Raw genomic sequence first — 14,592 nt, forward strand, 5'->3', positions numbered from 1 at the left:
TTTCCCTTGTGCACACAAGACGGAGCCACAATTGTCGGCTTACCCATGCCACTCCCCACCGCCTCGACACTTTCACTCGCACATACAGCATGCGGCACGCAGTCCTGATGTTCTTGCCGTTGGACTTTGTACAGAACATGAGGGCGACGGCAACGGCAGGAACGTGCCTGGAGTGTTGCTATCACAATAATATAAGGGTATCTGGAAGCGGAAGTGTCCTGGGGCTCATTACTTTCCACAAAAGAAGTAATAAAATAGAATATTAACCATGTGACAATTCGCTGCACCACAATGTCTATTCTTTTCTTTCGTGGCGCGGGGGCACCGAAATGAAAAAAACGCGAAGGAAAGTATGTTGGCCACAATAGAATGGCTACTTTGGGCACCTACTGAAGGAATATCGAAGAAAATGTGAGACGCTTGGTCCACAGAGAAACATAAGCATACTGCTCGGTATCCTACACCAGTGAGACAAAACTTTCCGGAGAGGTTGTGCTCAAGCGACCATGTTGCAATCCGTCGAATCCCCACAGTGATGGCGGTGAGCGAACATTGTTTCCTTTTCTTGCCCGCTAGCCAGAAAGTGTCCAAAACTCTGCCATGCAAAAGTCCGCTCGGCTAGAGAAAAACGGACGTGCACCGTGTGCCACACGGTAGTCGGGCCAACACGAAAAAAACGCATGCGCTCTGGCTGGCTCTGGCAGCATGCGTGTAGCCAGAACAAGAAAATTGAAGAGGCTCAATGTGTCCTCGCGAATAAAAGTCAAAGTAGAAAAATAAATAAGAACATAGCTACCTTTGCTGGTTTTAGTGTCTTCACATGGATGCTTTGGCGCAGGTGAAAAAAAAAGTTTACATTCTTTTCTGTGACATGACGGCACAAATGAACTACCACAACGCTTCGTCTCATCAGACCTCGCTGTGTGCTTTGTCAACTTTACAGTCGTACACTTTAGTCAACTTGTCTGATAGTGTGTTGATTTGGCCTGTCTCATTGTATAGTCTGATGTACAACTTTCGAAAAGTCAATGCAGCTTTGGTGTCAAATGTTTATAACATTAAACCCACAATGTTCTGGAATTGAAAATCTAAAGCCTGACTTTGGAAAAAATGTCAATGCACCTTTCGCATCAAAAGTTTCAGAACTTTATACCCATAAAGTTTCAGAATTGAAATCCATGCGCTCCGTAGATTCCGCGGCTTCTGCGAGATGCCGCGACCAACCCGCTCGCCATTGAAACACCCTTGAAACTTTGTGCTTGGATGGAGCCCTCCTTGCATTATGTGATTCCTGGTGCATGGGTGGTGCCACGAAATCCAGCCAGAGTTCGCAATGATCGCGCCGAAATGTCTTTTTGAGCATGAAAAAGACATTCTAGACAAAATCCAGAATGATTTTCGGCGCTGGGGGTTCTTTTGGTCGGCGGTGCATGACAGCACGAAAAAAATTCAGGAGGGGCTGAAGCTCCATAAGGCTCCCCCCCCCCCCCCCCCGCCTACGCCCCTGGTTGTCAGTGCTCACCTCTTTATCCTAGCTACTGCTAAGCAGAACACACAGTCTCTCATTGCAATAACTGTTCTACTAGCCTTGGTTGAACAGAGCATTACAAGATATTCGCATCAGCATCACTGTTCCATCCTGCATATACACTTAACAGAATAGAAGATTGGGCTAGTTTGTGTTGACTAAACATGATGTGTTGTAGAATAGAAAAGGGAATGGAACATTGGAAAATGTGGGCCTGTTTGTTTTGTTGACTTGGCTGGCCTGTGGCCCCAGACTTTTGCAGTAGCACACTGCATCTCAATGTCATGCTACCTTTGAGCCGTGTTCAGTTTGCTTTCTTTGTGTGCTTTAAGGGCAATCGTCAATTGTCCTTTCATTAATGTTCTATAAAAATGAGCTGTCCTTAGTGTTGCACGTTTTATTTGCAGGAATGGAGTGAGAACCATGGCAGTGCCAGTGACATGGACCATGCTCAAGTTTGTTCAAATCTTTGCCTTTTTCTTTTGGCAGAAAAAGCTACTTTGGCTGGAAATGTAGACTATATAAATTAGTAAAATATGGAACTAGCCTATGTTCTTGGACAAGAAGAGCATTTAGTGTCACATGGCTATGTGTGAGAGTTGTTTATTATGGAGATCCAGAAGATTACTGGGAGTAGCAGATGTTGACCATGTGTCATGACTGATTTAAGTGAGGAGGCTTCCTCTCATTCATTTTGTGGTGCCCATTTGAAGCTTTGCATTGATTACAGCCAGTGCTGGGCAGTATTGAAGATAAGATACATGTATCTTAGATACAATCTTAGATACTCTTTGGGTATTTTGTATCTGTATCACGATACGTCTGGCAAGACATGTAGGTACCGTTATCTGTATTTTCGATACATGAAACAATGTATTGTACATCTTAAGATATAAGGTACTGCTATCGCAACACCACTGTGCAAAACTATAAACGTTGGCTGAACTCCACTTCTCAAGGTGATACTGCTGCCACTAAGTCACTTGAATAGAACTAAAGGCAGTGACCTCCAGCAAGGGCATCAGGTGTGAGTGTCTCTATTGGGGAAGCAGAATCAAGGGGGGCGGTCGCACCATCTCAACAAACACAAGCACGCAAACGTTTGTGCACAGCCAACCTTTTGTTTTCTAGATTTTTTGTGCTTAGTTGCTTCTGTGCCATAGCACTTGCTCGCAGCCACTGTACTGTGCTGCGTGCGCCAATGTGTGCGGCATCCTTAGTGCAAATTCTCATGCTGCTATAGTGTTGTTTTCAAAGTTTCTCTTTTGTGATGCTTTGCTACGAAGTCTGAACGATGCAAGTATGGGGTTGCCTTGCATCTAGTGGCTTTTGCACATTGTTTTGGAATTAAAATATACTTTGAGCAAGAAAGACAAAAATTTTGAGATAGTAACAGACATTTCATTCAAATGAAACAAGGTTGGTCGGGTTAAGAAATTTCGAAGCAAACATTTTTTCGGCCTGTGTGTTTGCTGCTGCATTATTTAAATCTATAATAACACATTTGCGAATGTATTGAAGTATATTGAGATATGTTTGGACAGTATTGTATTGGATGCAATAATTGCGATAGTACCTTGTATCTGTATCTCAAATACTTGCTGCCTGAGTGTCTTGTATCATATTGGGATACAATTGCAAAGTATCTTTGCCCAGCCCTGCAAGCCTGCTAAGTTTGCCAGTCAGTGTCTTGGCAGTTGACGTATGCTTTGTGCGCCATGAGTGAGGCTTGCTATTGACACGTGTACTTGTCCTTATCGGGCGACACGTTTTGCCGCCTAACAAATGTTATCGCACAGCGCGGAATGCGCCTGCATGTATCCGAAGTTTCTGGAAAGTTATCGATGCTTCTATCGACTGTCTGTTGTCGCCGAACCTTGTGTTATCTGATTTCATCGCTTGACACGAATGGTGCAGAACTTTGTAGAAGGCATGCGGGTCCCAACGATTAGTCTGGAACATTCAATGACTGCTGTATAAAAGCCGACATGCTTGACCTGCTGATCTGATTTTCGACGATCGCCAACCGTGTTCGCCGCTATCGTTGTGCTATAAGTGTAGCCTGTTTTGTGGGCACAGGTTCGCCCAATAAAAGTTAGTTTTGTCCTTCACAGTATTTGCTACTGTGTTCTTCAACGTCACCACCACGTGACATCTAGTGGAGGTGCTGGGTATCGATCCCAGTACCTGGCCACGCCTGACCGCTGACGTCGCCCGTTCTGTCAGAACATGCCGAGACTGTCAGCGATGCAAGACACCGCCGACAAGGCCAGCCGGATTACTACAGCCAATCGAGCCTCCTTGCCGACCATTCCAGCAGATTGGGATGGACTTTCTGGGACCCTTTCCGACGTCAATAACCGGAAATAAGTGGATCGTCGTGGCGACGGACTACCTCACCCGCTTCGCTGAAACAAAAGCACTGCCGAAAGGTAGCGCAGCCGAAGTGGCGAAATTCTTTGTCGAAAACATCCTGCTGCGACATGGCAACCCAGAAGTCCTCATCACCGACAGAGGAACGGCCTTTACAACGGAGCTCACCCAAACCATTCTGAACTACAGTCAGACAAGGCACAGGAGGACAACGGCCTACCACCCGCAGACGAACAGTCTTACGGAGCGGCTGAATAAGACCCTCGCCGACATGCAAGCAATGTACGTCGACGTTGAACACAAGACCTGGGATGCCGTCCTGCCGTACGTAACATTCGCTTACAACACGGCGGTGCAAGGAACAACACAGATCATGCCGTTCAAGCTGGTCTACGGCAGGAACCCGACGACGACGCTCGACGCCATGCTGCCGCACGTAACTGACGAAGAGAATCTTGACGTCGCTACCTATCCTCAGCGCGCCGAAGAAGCCTGACAGCTCGCCCACCTACGGATCAAAAACCAGCAGCGTACCGACAGCTGACACTACAACCTCCGACGACGCTTCGTCGAGTACCAGCCCGGCGACCGTGTTTGGGTATAGACCCCGATACGCCGATGAGGACTGAGTGAGAAACTATTGTGATTCTATTTCGGACCCTACAAGGTCATCCGACGTATTGGCGCACTGTACTATGAGGTCGTGCCAGATGGCATTTCGCATTCACAGCGACGTCGCGCACAACCTGAAGTGGTCCATGTGGTGCGTCTTAAACCGTTGCGTAGTGCGAGAATTCTGAAGCTTTTTTTTTTTAAATCTGTGGCAAAACAGGGCAACCATGCCGACCTTTCGGTGCCTCCAGGTAGCAAAAGTACAGCTTCCGAGATTTAGCAGCTGGCTCCGAGACGCTGCCGTCGCTGGTCTGTGGGCTGTCGCTAGGTGACACTTCGGCAACAACAGAGGCAACGATGGTGAAAAGTCGAACCTCGTAGCCGACATGTCTTCGCGGTCGCAGCAGCGCTGCCGAGCAACTTCTTCGCATTCCAAATGCCATACACCGTAGTCAACAGCAGATCCTTGTCTCGTGCCAGCGCCGACTTCGTTGTGTCACGTTCGATAGCACGGATGATGTCTAATTTTTCTTCTATGCTGAGCACTCGGCGTCTTTTTCATCCGAGCTTTGGAATGACGAGAGTCCTCGCTTGTATGACGCCATACGCTCTCTGGCACGGTGTCGAAATGATGTTGATGTGGCTTCACGCGCAAACGCACAGGGCGCTTGGAGGCCGTTGTTCTGCCGGGCCACCCGATGGAGACGACGCACCGCCGTGTTTGCGCGACAAAAAGTTGAAACGCTACGTTTTAACCGATGCGTATACAATAAGCTGGTACGGTTTATGCGGATACAAAACACACTATGTTCAATGGCCGCTGAGTCGGGGATTTGACTTTACTACTTTTAAATCAAAACTACCGTTCAAGCGGCTGCGGTTTAACGAGGTTTTACTGTAGTTTCAGTGTCTGCACGTGCAACTGCATGACATGGAAACAAGCAGACGAAACGGAAGTACATCTCTCTTTCTGCGGTGCGAAGTAAAACAAAACATGTAGACATTTGGTTTGTGTGTTTTATTATTGCTGTAAGCTTTAATTTGTCTATTCAAGCAAAATATTACACAAATAACAGGTGTTGCCTTAAATATTCTTGAAGTCGCATGTCACCACGAGCAACGTCACAGTGCAAACACCTGTACATAGACAAACTAGCATGTGTACGTCACCTTCTGGCTTAGAGTGCAATGGCCGCGAGAAGACAGGCGAAGGGCGTTCGGCATGAAATTTCAGATCTTCCTGTGGTGCGTAGCAATGTAATACTTTGTAGACACAATGACTTTGCGCAGTGTATGCTGTGCACTTGTCAGCTCAAAATGGCCACACCTGGTGAGGGGCCCTTTAAAGTGATAGCTGTTATGGACACACTCCCCTGTTCATTTTGGTGTCCGCTGGTGTCATCGATGGGATCCCAAAACCATTTGCGAGACAATGATGAAAAAAAATTCTTATTGTGCCACAAAGCTTCGAACTTACTACCAACAGGCTAGTAGTCTGGGATTCTGCCTTAGCTACTTTTTCTTTTTCATAATATTTAGTACAATGAGTGAAATGGTATGTTTACAGGAATCAGTCAATTTCATTTACAGTTTTTCTACATGTTAAACTTTCCCGTTGGAATTTTTCTACTAGCAATGCCTTGCACCATCTGAAATTATGACTCAACTTTAACTATTGCTCAAATTTGAAAATTTTAGGCAAATTGGGCAGCCTAGAACAGTTTCAACTGGAAGTTTCGTCGAAACTAGCCTCCAGTGCTCCTAGCACTTTCTCGATAAAACAACATAAAGTTGGAGTTTTAGTTGGCTTAGCAAGCTTACTTTTAAGTGATAGCAGCATTAAAGACAGAAGCTTCTGTTGGGCTATCTTATATTCAGATACGATGTATAGGCTGTTTTTCATCATCAGCAGCAGCAGCCTATTTTATGTCCACTGCAGGACGAAGGCCTCTCCCTGCGATCTCAAATTACCCCTGTCCTGCGCCAACCGATTCCAACTAGCACCCGCAAATTTCCTACTTTCATTGCACCACCTGGTCTTCTGCCATCCTCTGCTGCACTTCCCTTCTCTTGATACCCATTCTGTAACCCTAATGGTCCAACGATTAGCTAACTTGTGCATTACATGACCTGCCCAGCGTCATGTTTTTCTCTTAATGTCAATTAGAATATCAGCTATACCCATTTGCTCTCTGATCCAAACCGCTCTCTTTCTGTCTCTCAACGTTATGCCTAGAATTCTTTGTTCAATCACTTTCTGCGGTCCTTAACTTGTTCTCAAGCTTATTTGTCAGTCTCCAAGTCTCTGCCCCATATGTCAGCACCGGTAAAATGAACTGATTGTACACCTTCCTTTTCAGTGATAATGGTAAGCTTCCAGTCAGAAGCTGGCAATGTCTGCCGCATGCGATCCAACCCATTTTCATTCTTCTATGAAATTCCTTTTCATGATCAGGGTTTCCTGTTATTAATTTACCTAGGTAAACATACTCCTTCACAGACTGTAGAGGCTGACTGGTGATCCTGAACTCTTGTTCCCATGCCCGGTTATTCATCATTATCTTTGTCTTCTGCATATTAATCTTCAACCCCACTCTTGTCTCTGTTAAGGTCCTCAATCACTTGTTGTAACTCGTCTGTAGTGTTGTTGAATAGAGAACAATGTCATCAGCAAACCGAAGGTCGCTGAGGTATTCGCTGTCGATCCTTCCTCCTAAGCCGTCCTAGTTTAATAGCATTGGAGAGATTGTCTCCTTGTCTGACCCCTTTCCTCATAGGTATCTTCCTAGTTGTGTAGAATTAAGGTAGCTGTGTATTTTCTGTAGATATTTTCCAAGATATTTACGTAAGCGGTCTGTACTCCTTGATTACATAATGCCTCCATGACTGCTAATATCTCTACTGAATCAAATGCCTTTTCGTAATCTATGAAAGCCATATAGAGAGGCTTATTGTACTCTGCGGATTTCTCGATAACCTGATTAATGACATGGATGTGATCCATTGTAGAGTATCCTTTCCTGAAGCCATCCTGTTCCCTTGGTTGACTAAAGTCCAGTGTTGCTCTTATTCTATTGGAGATTCTTTTGGTAAATATATATAATATAATACTGGGAGCAAGCTAATGGGTCTATAATTTTTCAATTCTTTTAACGTCTCCCTTTTTGTGAATTCGTACAATGTTTGCATTCTTCCAGTTTTCTGGGACCCTTGCAGTCAAGAGACACTTCGTATAAAGAGCCGCCAGTTTTGCAAGCATTATGTCGCCTCCAGCTTTAATTAAATTGACTGTTATTCCATCTTCTCCTGCCACTCTTCCTCGTTTCATGTCTTGCAAGGCCCTTCTGACGTATCCTGTTCATTACTGTTTTTAATTGAGGTATCCCGACTCCTCTGGGTACAGTACAGAATTCTTCCGCTGCTTTTACTATATTTTTGAGATTGCTGATCATATTACCCTGCTTATCTTTCAGTGCTTACATCTTCATTTGTCTTATGCCAAGTTTTCTTCTCACTGATTTCAGGCTGCGCCCATTTTTTACAGCTTCTTCAGTCTTTCTAATGTTATAATTTTGAATATCACTTATTTTCGCCTTGTTGATCAGTTTTGACAGTTCCGCGAATTCCATCTTATCTCTTGAGTTGGCCAATCTCATTCTTTGTCATTTCTTTATTAGGTCCTTCGTTACTTTGGAGAGCTTGCCTAGTGGTTGCATTGGTGCCTTGCCTCCCACTTCAATTGCTGCCTCTGAAGCCAGCCTAATTATGGTTTCATTCATTAGCTCTGTCATCATCATATCTCTGTTCTAAGAGTGCATATTTGTTTGCAAGTACGAGCCTGAATTTCTCTGCTTTTACCCTGACGGCTTCTAGGTTGGCCTCTTTCTTCTTGAACAAGTTAGCTCTTTCTCTCTTCAAATTGAGGCGAATCCTTGCCCTCACTAACCTATGATCACTGTACTTTACCATACCTATCACTTCTACATCCTGCATTATGCTAGGATCGGCAGAAAGTATGAGATCAATTTCATTTCTTGTTTCACCATTAGAGCAGTTTTGCAGGTCCATTTTCTGTTGCTACGCTTCCTGAAAAAGGTGTTCATTATTCTCAGCTTATTCCTTTCTGCGAATTCTACCAGCGTCTCTCCTCTAGTATTCCTAGAATGTACACCGTACTTACCAATTGCTTGTTCACCAGCCTGCTTTTTCTCCACTTTTGCATTGAAGTCGCCCATTACTCCAGTATACTGAGTTTGCACTTTTCGCATCACTAATTCAACATCTTCATAAAATTGATCTACTTTATCATTATTGTGACTGGATGTGCTGGAGCATAGGCTTGTACTAAGTTTAAAGGGAAGCTGAAAGGTTTTCCAGAAAAAATGAGTGAACATCTGTACATAATGGTTTTCAACCCTCCGAATTCGAATATCGTATCGAAATTGAGCGAAAGAAAGCGCAAATATATTTTATTTCGACGAAAAGTGCAGCAGCGGACACGCCCAGCTCGCGCGTCTCGTTTCCGCCTGTGATTGGTCGGTGCGCCTCGTGACGTCAACTCTGCTGCTGCAGACCGCTGCCGCTACACATGAAGCACGGTGCCAGGTAGTTTGGTGCTGTTTTGCTGAGACGGTAATGGAAAATTTAGAGAGACTGCGTTTTTCTGAGGAGTTCAGCGTTACTCCCTACATGTACGAGCCGATTGCGAAGAGCCGGCCTCTCGAAGAAGCAAACGATGCTGGTGTGAGCAGTGCTTTCGACGCGAATGAAAGCAAAGTCTTGGGATCTCCTCGTGTTGGAAATGCTCTTTGGTGAGTGTTTTTTGCAAAGCGATCTAGTGATCTCGCCGATCTTTCGCCGATCTAGTGAGCTCGTTTCCGGTCAAACAACTGTAGTGTTGCGTTCCTGCATGCCTCCTCGTGGAACGTAAGCGGGGATGTGATCGTCGGCATTTGTGCGCTGTCCAAAGCTGTCGGCAATCTACAAAGACGGTTTAAACGCGTGAAAAGCTTCCCGGTTCATGCAGTACGTGTAGTGACCTTCATCTGTTGATTACCACTCACGTCGACTACCACTCACGTTAATTACCACTCACGTTGACTACCACGCACGTTGACTACCACTCTACATACACGCAGACGCACCAACAAAGGAATGCAGGGTCGATCGAAGCAGATTACGATGGCACGCACGCAGAAACAAGCGCGGTCAGGCACGGTCGCGGACGCTGCGAAGGAATGAAGCAGAGTTGATGTCACAACACCGTGGTTTCCGGTCTCCGCTCCGCTCGCTCACTCAAAGGGGGGCGGAGCTACAGTGCAATTTCAACCGACGATTACGTCGCTCCTAATTGCAAAAAAAAACCCCGAATTTTACCTACATGGTTTATAAGGTTCCCGCATCCGTATATGAGCGTCTTATTGAATTCGACAGACTCTTCAGCTTCCCTTTAATCTATACCTCTTATAAAGTTTGATTACAACTACTGCTACCCTCTCATTAATGCTGTAGAATTTGTCAATGTTACCCACTACCTCCCTATGGATTAGAAATCCTACCCTGTATTGCGTCTTATCTGGGAGACCTCTATAGCAGAGGATATGGCCGTTAGTCAGTGCTGTATAAGCCTCACCAGTTCTTTCAATCTCACTAAGGCCAATGATATCCCAAACAATATCTGATAGTTCCTCAGAGTTCTAATTAGCTAGCTTCACTTGACAAAGTTTGTGTGTTAAAGGTTGCCAGGGTCAGTTTCCATTGGCGATCTGTCCGGGTCCAGAAATTCTGAGGTCTGATCGCCGCCTTGGTCAGGTGCTCCGCAGCTGCTGGGGATTGAGGGCCATTGGTTGATCGAATAAGTAATTTGGGAGGTAGTGGCCGAATACTGCACCACGGAGGCCAATTCCTGTTCTGGTGAGGGAGTGTCTTTCGTTGAAGCTGAATGGGTGTCCCTAATTTGGTTGTACCTGGATTAGCATAGCCCCACTTGCTCTCGGCATCTTTTGCTGGTGACAGGCGTCACTCCAAGCCTGAAGATGTAGTGCACTGGAGGAGGTGAAAGTCAGGCACACCATCGTCAGATAAAATAAAAAAAGAAATTAATGGGAGGGTTCCAACTTCAAGCTATGGCAACTGAGCATTCGGCATAGCTTAGTCAAATAATCCCGCAGGTGGCAAGGCTACCTTATTGCCGAAAATACAGCCCAGAGGGCCCTACATGCCTAAGAGATCCATTGATTTATCCGCCCTCTGCAGGTTTTGTTGGTTGTCATAGGTTGCATGATTTAGTGAGAATTCTCAGTGGTCCTAACATTGTGTTTCCATGCACGTATGCGGCCTTGAACGTGCCTAAGTACACAATATACTTTCGGTGAACTTGAACAGCACTTAAAACTTGTGTGAAAAAAGTAAGAAAAGGAAAAGTTTTCAGCGCTTACCGAGAAGCCTCGAGCCGTGTATCGTCCGCTCGTTGTTGTGACTGCCTGCCTCCTTCCGTCCGAAACTTGCGCTCCCGAGTAAATATCGAAGAATGGCGAGACGAGTTGTGCAGAACAATACAGCTGTCAGTCTCGCACAGAGCAGACAACCTTGACAGCTCGTAGGCGACTTTGGGCTTTCTACAGCTTTGGACAGCGCTTATACTAAAGCTAATGACAATTTCTCAAATGACGATAGGTGCTCTTGAGTGCGTGCTCTCTTGACAATTGTGTTCTATTAATATCAAGTGCAATTTTATTGTTCCCCTGTTGGTCGCTTCGATCAACTAGCGTTTTGACAGTGTGTGTACAAATTATTACAAGCAGTTCTGCCCATTGTGTAGAGTGTTTGCTCACATAAGAGCATGCAGTCAATTACAGACCGACCTTTCACCGAATCTTGACTAGCAGTCTAATCTCTCACATTTTGAACACTGCTTGTGCAAGTGCCCTTATTGATTACTGCAAAATATTGTGCAACACTCCACATTACTATACAGCACTTTACTGGAACTGAACAATGCATGTGGAGGCTCCAGTGCCGCTTGAATGCGCACTAGACCACTTTCCTTGGAAAGAAAAGCTGATTAAATGCAATAAATAAGTATGAGAAGGCTTCTGCATGCTGCTTGACCTGACAATCATTGCCTTGTGAGCCTAAAGAAAGCAGTAAAAAGATGAACTAGGTGCCTGCTGCAGTGAATAAAAAATGCTCCCTGCACAATAGGAACTTGCTGAATTTTGCATTAGCAAAACTACTGCTTCCCTGCATAGCATGGGCATAACCATCGCTAGTATAGATGCCGATAAATCTGTGTAATATATTTTTTTTCCATTGTATGACTTACAAAGGTTGGGTACGAGGAGCCAGGTGCATTTTTTGTATATTTCCGATTTTTTTGTTACTCTCGATATTTGTACTAAAAATAGCAAGTTTCTGCTTTTCTACATGATCTTTGAGACACTTCTTTGAGGTTTCACATATTTTATTCTAAAGACTGTTTGACCAATTATTACTGCTTTACATCCATTCAGGGCACCAGTTATTGGGCTATAATTTTATGTACTATCACGGTAAACATTGTGACAGCTACATGATGAAATAAAACGTTAGAACATAAAAGTACTGAACATATGCATAATTCTAGTGGTAAGGAAAAAGTTAATGTATTGTGAGCACCAGCAGGTCATAACCAATGACTAGACAGCAAGTAGTACATAGAAAGAAAATTAACATCATACAAAGCAACACCCTTCATCACAATAAAAAAAAAAAATCTAGATACGAGAAACTTAGCACGTAATCAAAAGTGGATACCAGTCCAGCTGACGTTCATTTTTAACTGTAAATGCCTTTCAGGTACATAATTATGGGGCTGAAGTACACTTTTGAGGAAACTAATCTTTCTGCATTTTGGTCTTCTAAATGAGGCTTCCATAAGCTTTGCAATCCTATCAGCAAAACATGTCAAATGGTACGTTGTCACATGGTATAAGAAGATATTGGATACTGTGATAATTTAGATAAAACCTTTTCCACAACCTTCTGTTGAGAACTTTCCAATATAAAATGGCATCTTTACAATCAATAAAGCAGTGTTCAATAGTTTCAGGCACATTACCAAGGCGACAGTCAATAAATTAAGGAAGATATCCTTTTTCCAAAGCCATGTTCTAACTGGCAAGGTTTCAATCTGTAATTTGTAAAAGCGGAAACAGTCAATTTGCAAACTGTTGCAAGAGGGTGCATTTCATGTCCTGGTAGTCCGACGTATATTGACTGATCAAAAAAGCAGTGGGAATAACATTGATATTATATCTTTGTAATGATTGCTTGTTCTCTGTGTTGAATTCTCGGGTTTTACCTGCCAAAACCACGATTTGATTATGTGGCATGCTCTGCATAAACATTTCTGAGCCGCTCTGCAGATGCTATAGCAGCCGAGAATACTGATCGCGGAGAGCATGATCACACCAGCAGCTGCTTTGATTGCTAACATCTGCTCAACATTTTTGTACTGGATAGAGCTGGTGTCTGCACCTTTTTCAAGTTCAAGCACGTCGCCTTCCCATTTGTGGAGGCAATTCGAATTTTTTTCTTTGATATGTAATAACAGTTCAGTGCATCTGCTTCATCTTCATTAGTCTTCTTTTTCTAATGCTTGGCTTCTGATGTTTACTAAATAGTGCTAACATCATCTTGCTTTCTTGAAGGGTAGCCTTCAGTGACTGCAGGTGTCTTTGTGGATTCTGCGGGATATACAATGTGTCTTAAGATATATGATATTACAGTTAACGTGTTGAAAATACTGATGCTGAACATGTTCTGCTAAATGTATCACGATACAAGTACAAGATACACAGATTTGAAGCTCAAAGCGCGCGATTGTGGATTCGGAAACGAAAGAGAATAAATGATCCGCGACCAGATCGTCTGTGGTGTCTATGGTGAAAAAGCCCGTGCAGACATTCTCAAGTTAGAAGATCCGACCCTAGAGAAGGTTGAAAAGGTGTGTCGAGCACACGAAGCAACGAAAATTCAAATGAAGGCATATAAAGAGGGTACTCCATCAAGCAGCGAGACGGTGCACGCGGTGAAGAAATTCGTCCATCGCACCAATGCCAGCTCAAAAAGCACGAAAGAAAAACCACAAAAAGCTAACGTACCAAAATGCAGGTATTGTGGTGGTAGCCACAAGTGCAAAAGAGAAACATGCCCAGCTTGGAAGCAAACATGCAGCAAGTGCAAAAAACGAAATTACTTTGCGGCAGTTTGTGAAAGCAGCAAGGATGATAGCGAGGATGAAAACATACTGGCAGTTCAAATCCACAAACTAAGCTCAGTTCACACATTTCTGAGAGTGAACGAAACACAAAGTTTCAAGTGGACAGCGGTGCAGCTGTTGACGTCATCCCGGCTAGACACGTCAAGCAACAGCAAATACAACCGTGCACAACAACACTGCGAACGTAGAATGCAAGCAAAGTTCACTGTTCAGGCAAGGCGCAACTAGATGTTTTAACCGCAAACGGGCAGAGACATTCTGTGGAATTCATAGTGGTTAAAGATGACTTCACTCCTCTCATCGGAAGATCGACAGCTGAGAGAATGGGTCTGATAACCATAGACTATAACCTTCTGGCTGGAATCGACGAAATTCCAGAAGAAAATTTCACTCATCACATAGTAGAAAAATACCCAGATGTTTTTGGAGACACTCTAGGAACACTCCCGGGAAAAGTACACTTGGTGACCAAGCCAGATACGCTTCCGAAAGCGATAACAAGTTGCAGAGTTCCTGTCAGCATTAAACCGCAATTAGAACTAACATTGGCAATACTAGAAAAATGCCAGCAAACTTGAGTAGAAAAAATCGAGAGGCAGAGACAGGAAGGTGGCAGCCACCTTCCTGTCTCTTTGTCTATCTATGCCTCTCAATTTTTTCTACTCTCAAGTTTGCTGGCATTCTCCTAGTATAACCATGTACCAACTAGCCCAACCAGCCACTCTCATCAAAACATTGGCAAGAATGGAAAAAAGAGGTATCATTAAAAGTGTAGCATAGCCAACGCAGTGGGTGTGCAGATTGGTTGTGGCAACCA

At 44.2% G+C, this 14,592-nt stretch overlaps 1 protein-coding gene across 1 annotated transcript in view; it reads left to right on the forward strand.

Annotated features, from left to right (window-relative positions):
- The window catches only part of LOC142570726 (uncharacterized), a 175,172-nt gene that overhangs the window by 39,208 nt on the left and 121,372 nt on the right, over window positions 1-14,592 (forward strand). Inside the window, exon 3 of the mRNA XM_075679071.1 lies at window positions 1,936-1,983. Within this exon, the coding sequence (XP_075535186.1) occupies window positions 1,936-1,983 (48 nt within the window). The remainder of the gene's footprint in view (window positions 1-1,935; window positions 1,984-14,592) is intronic.

This window comes from Dermacentor variabilis, chromosome 2, assembly GCF_050947875.1.
Source record: "Dermacentor variabilis isolate Ectoservices chromosome 2, ASM5094787v1, whole genome shotgun sequence".
NCBI lineage: Eukaryota > Metazoa > Arthropoda > Arachnida > Ixodida > Ixodidae > Dermacentor > Dermacentor variabilis.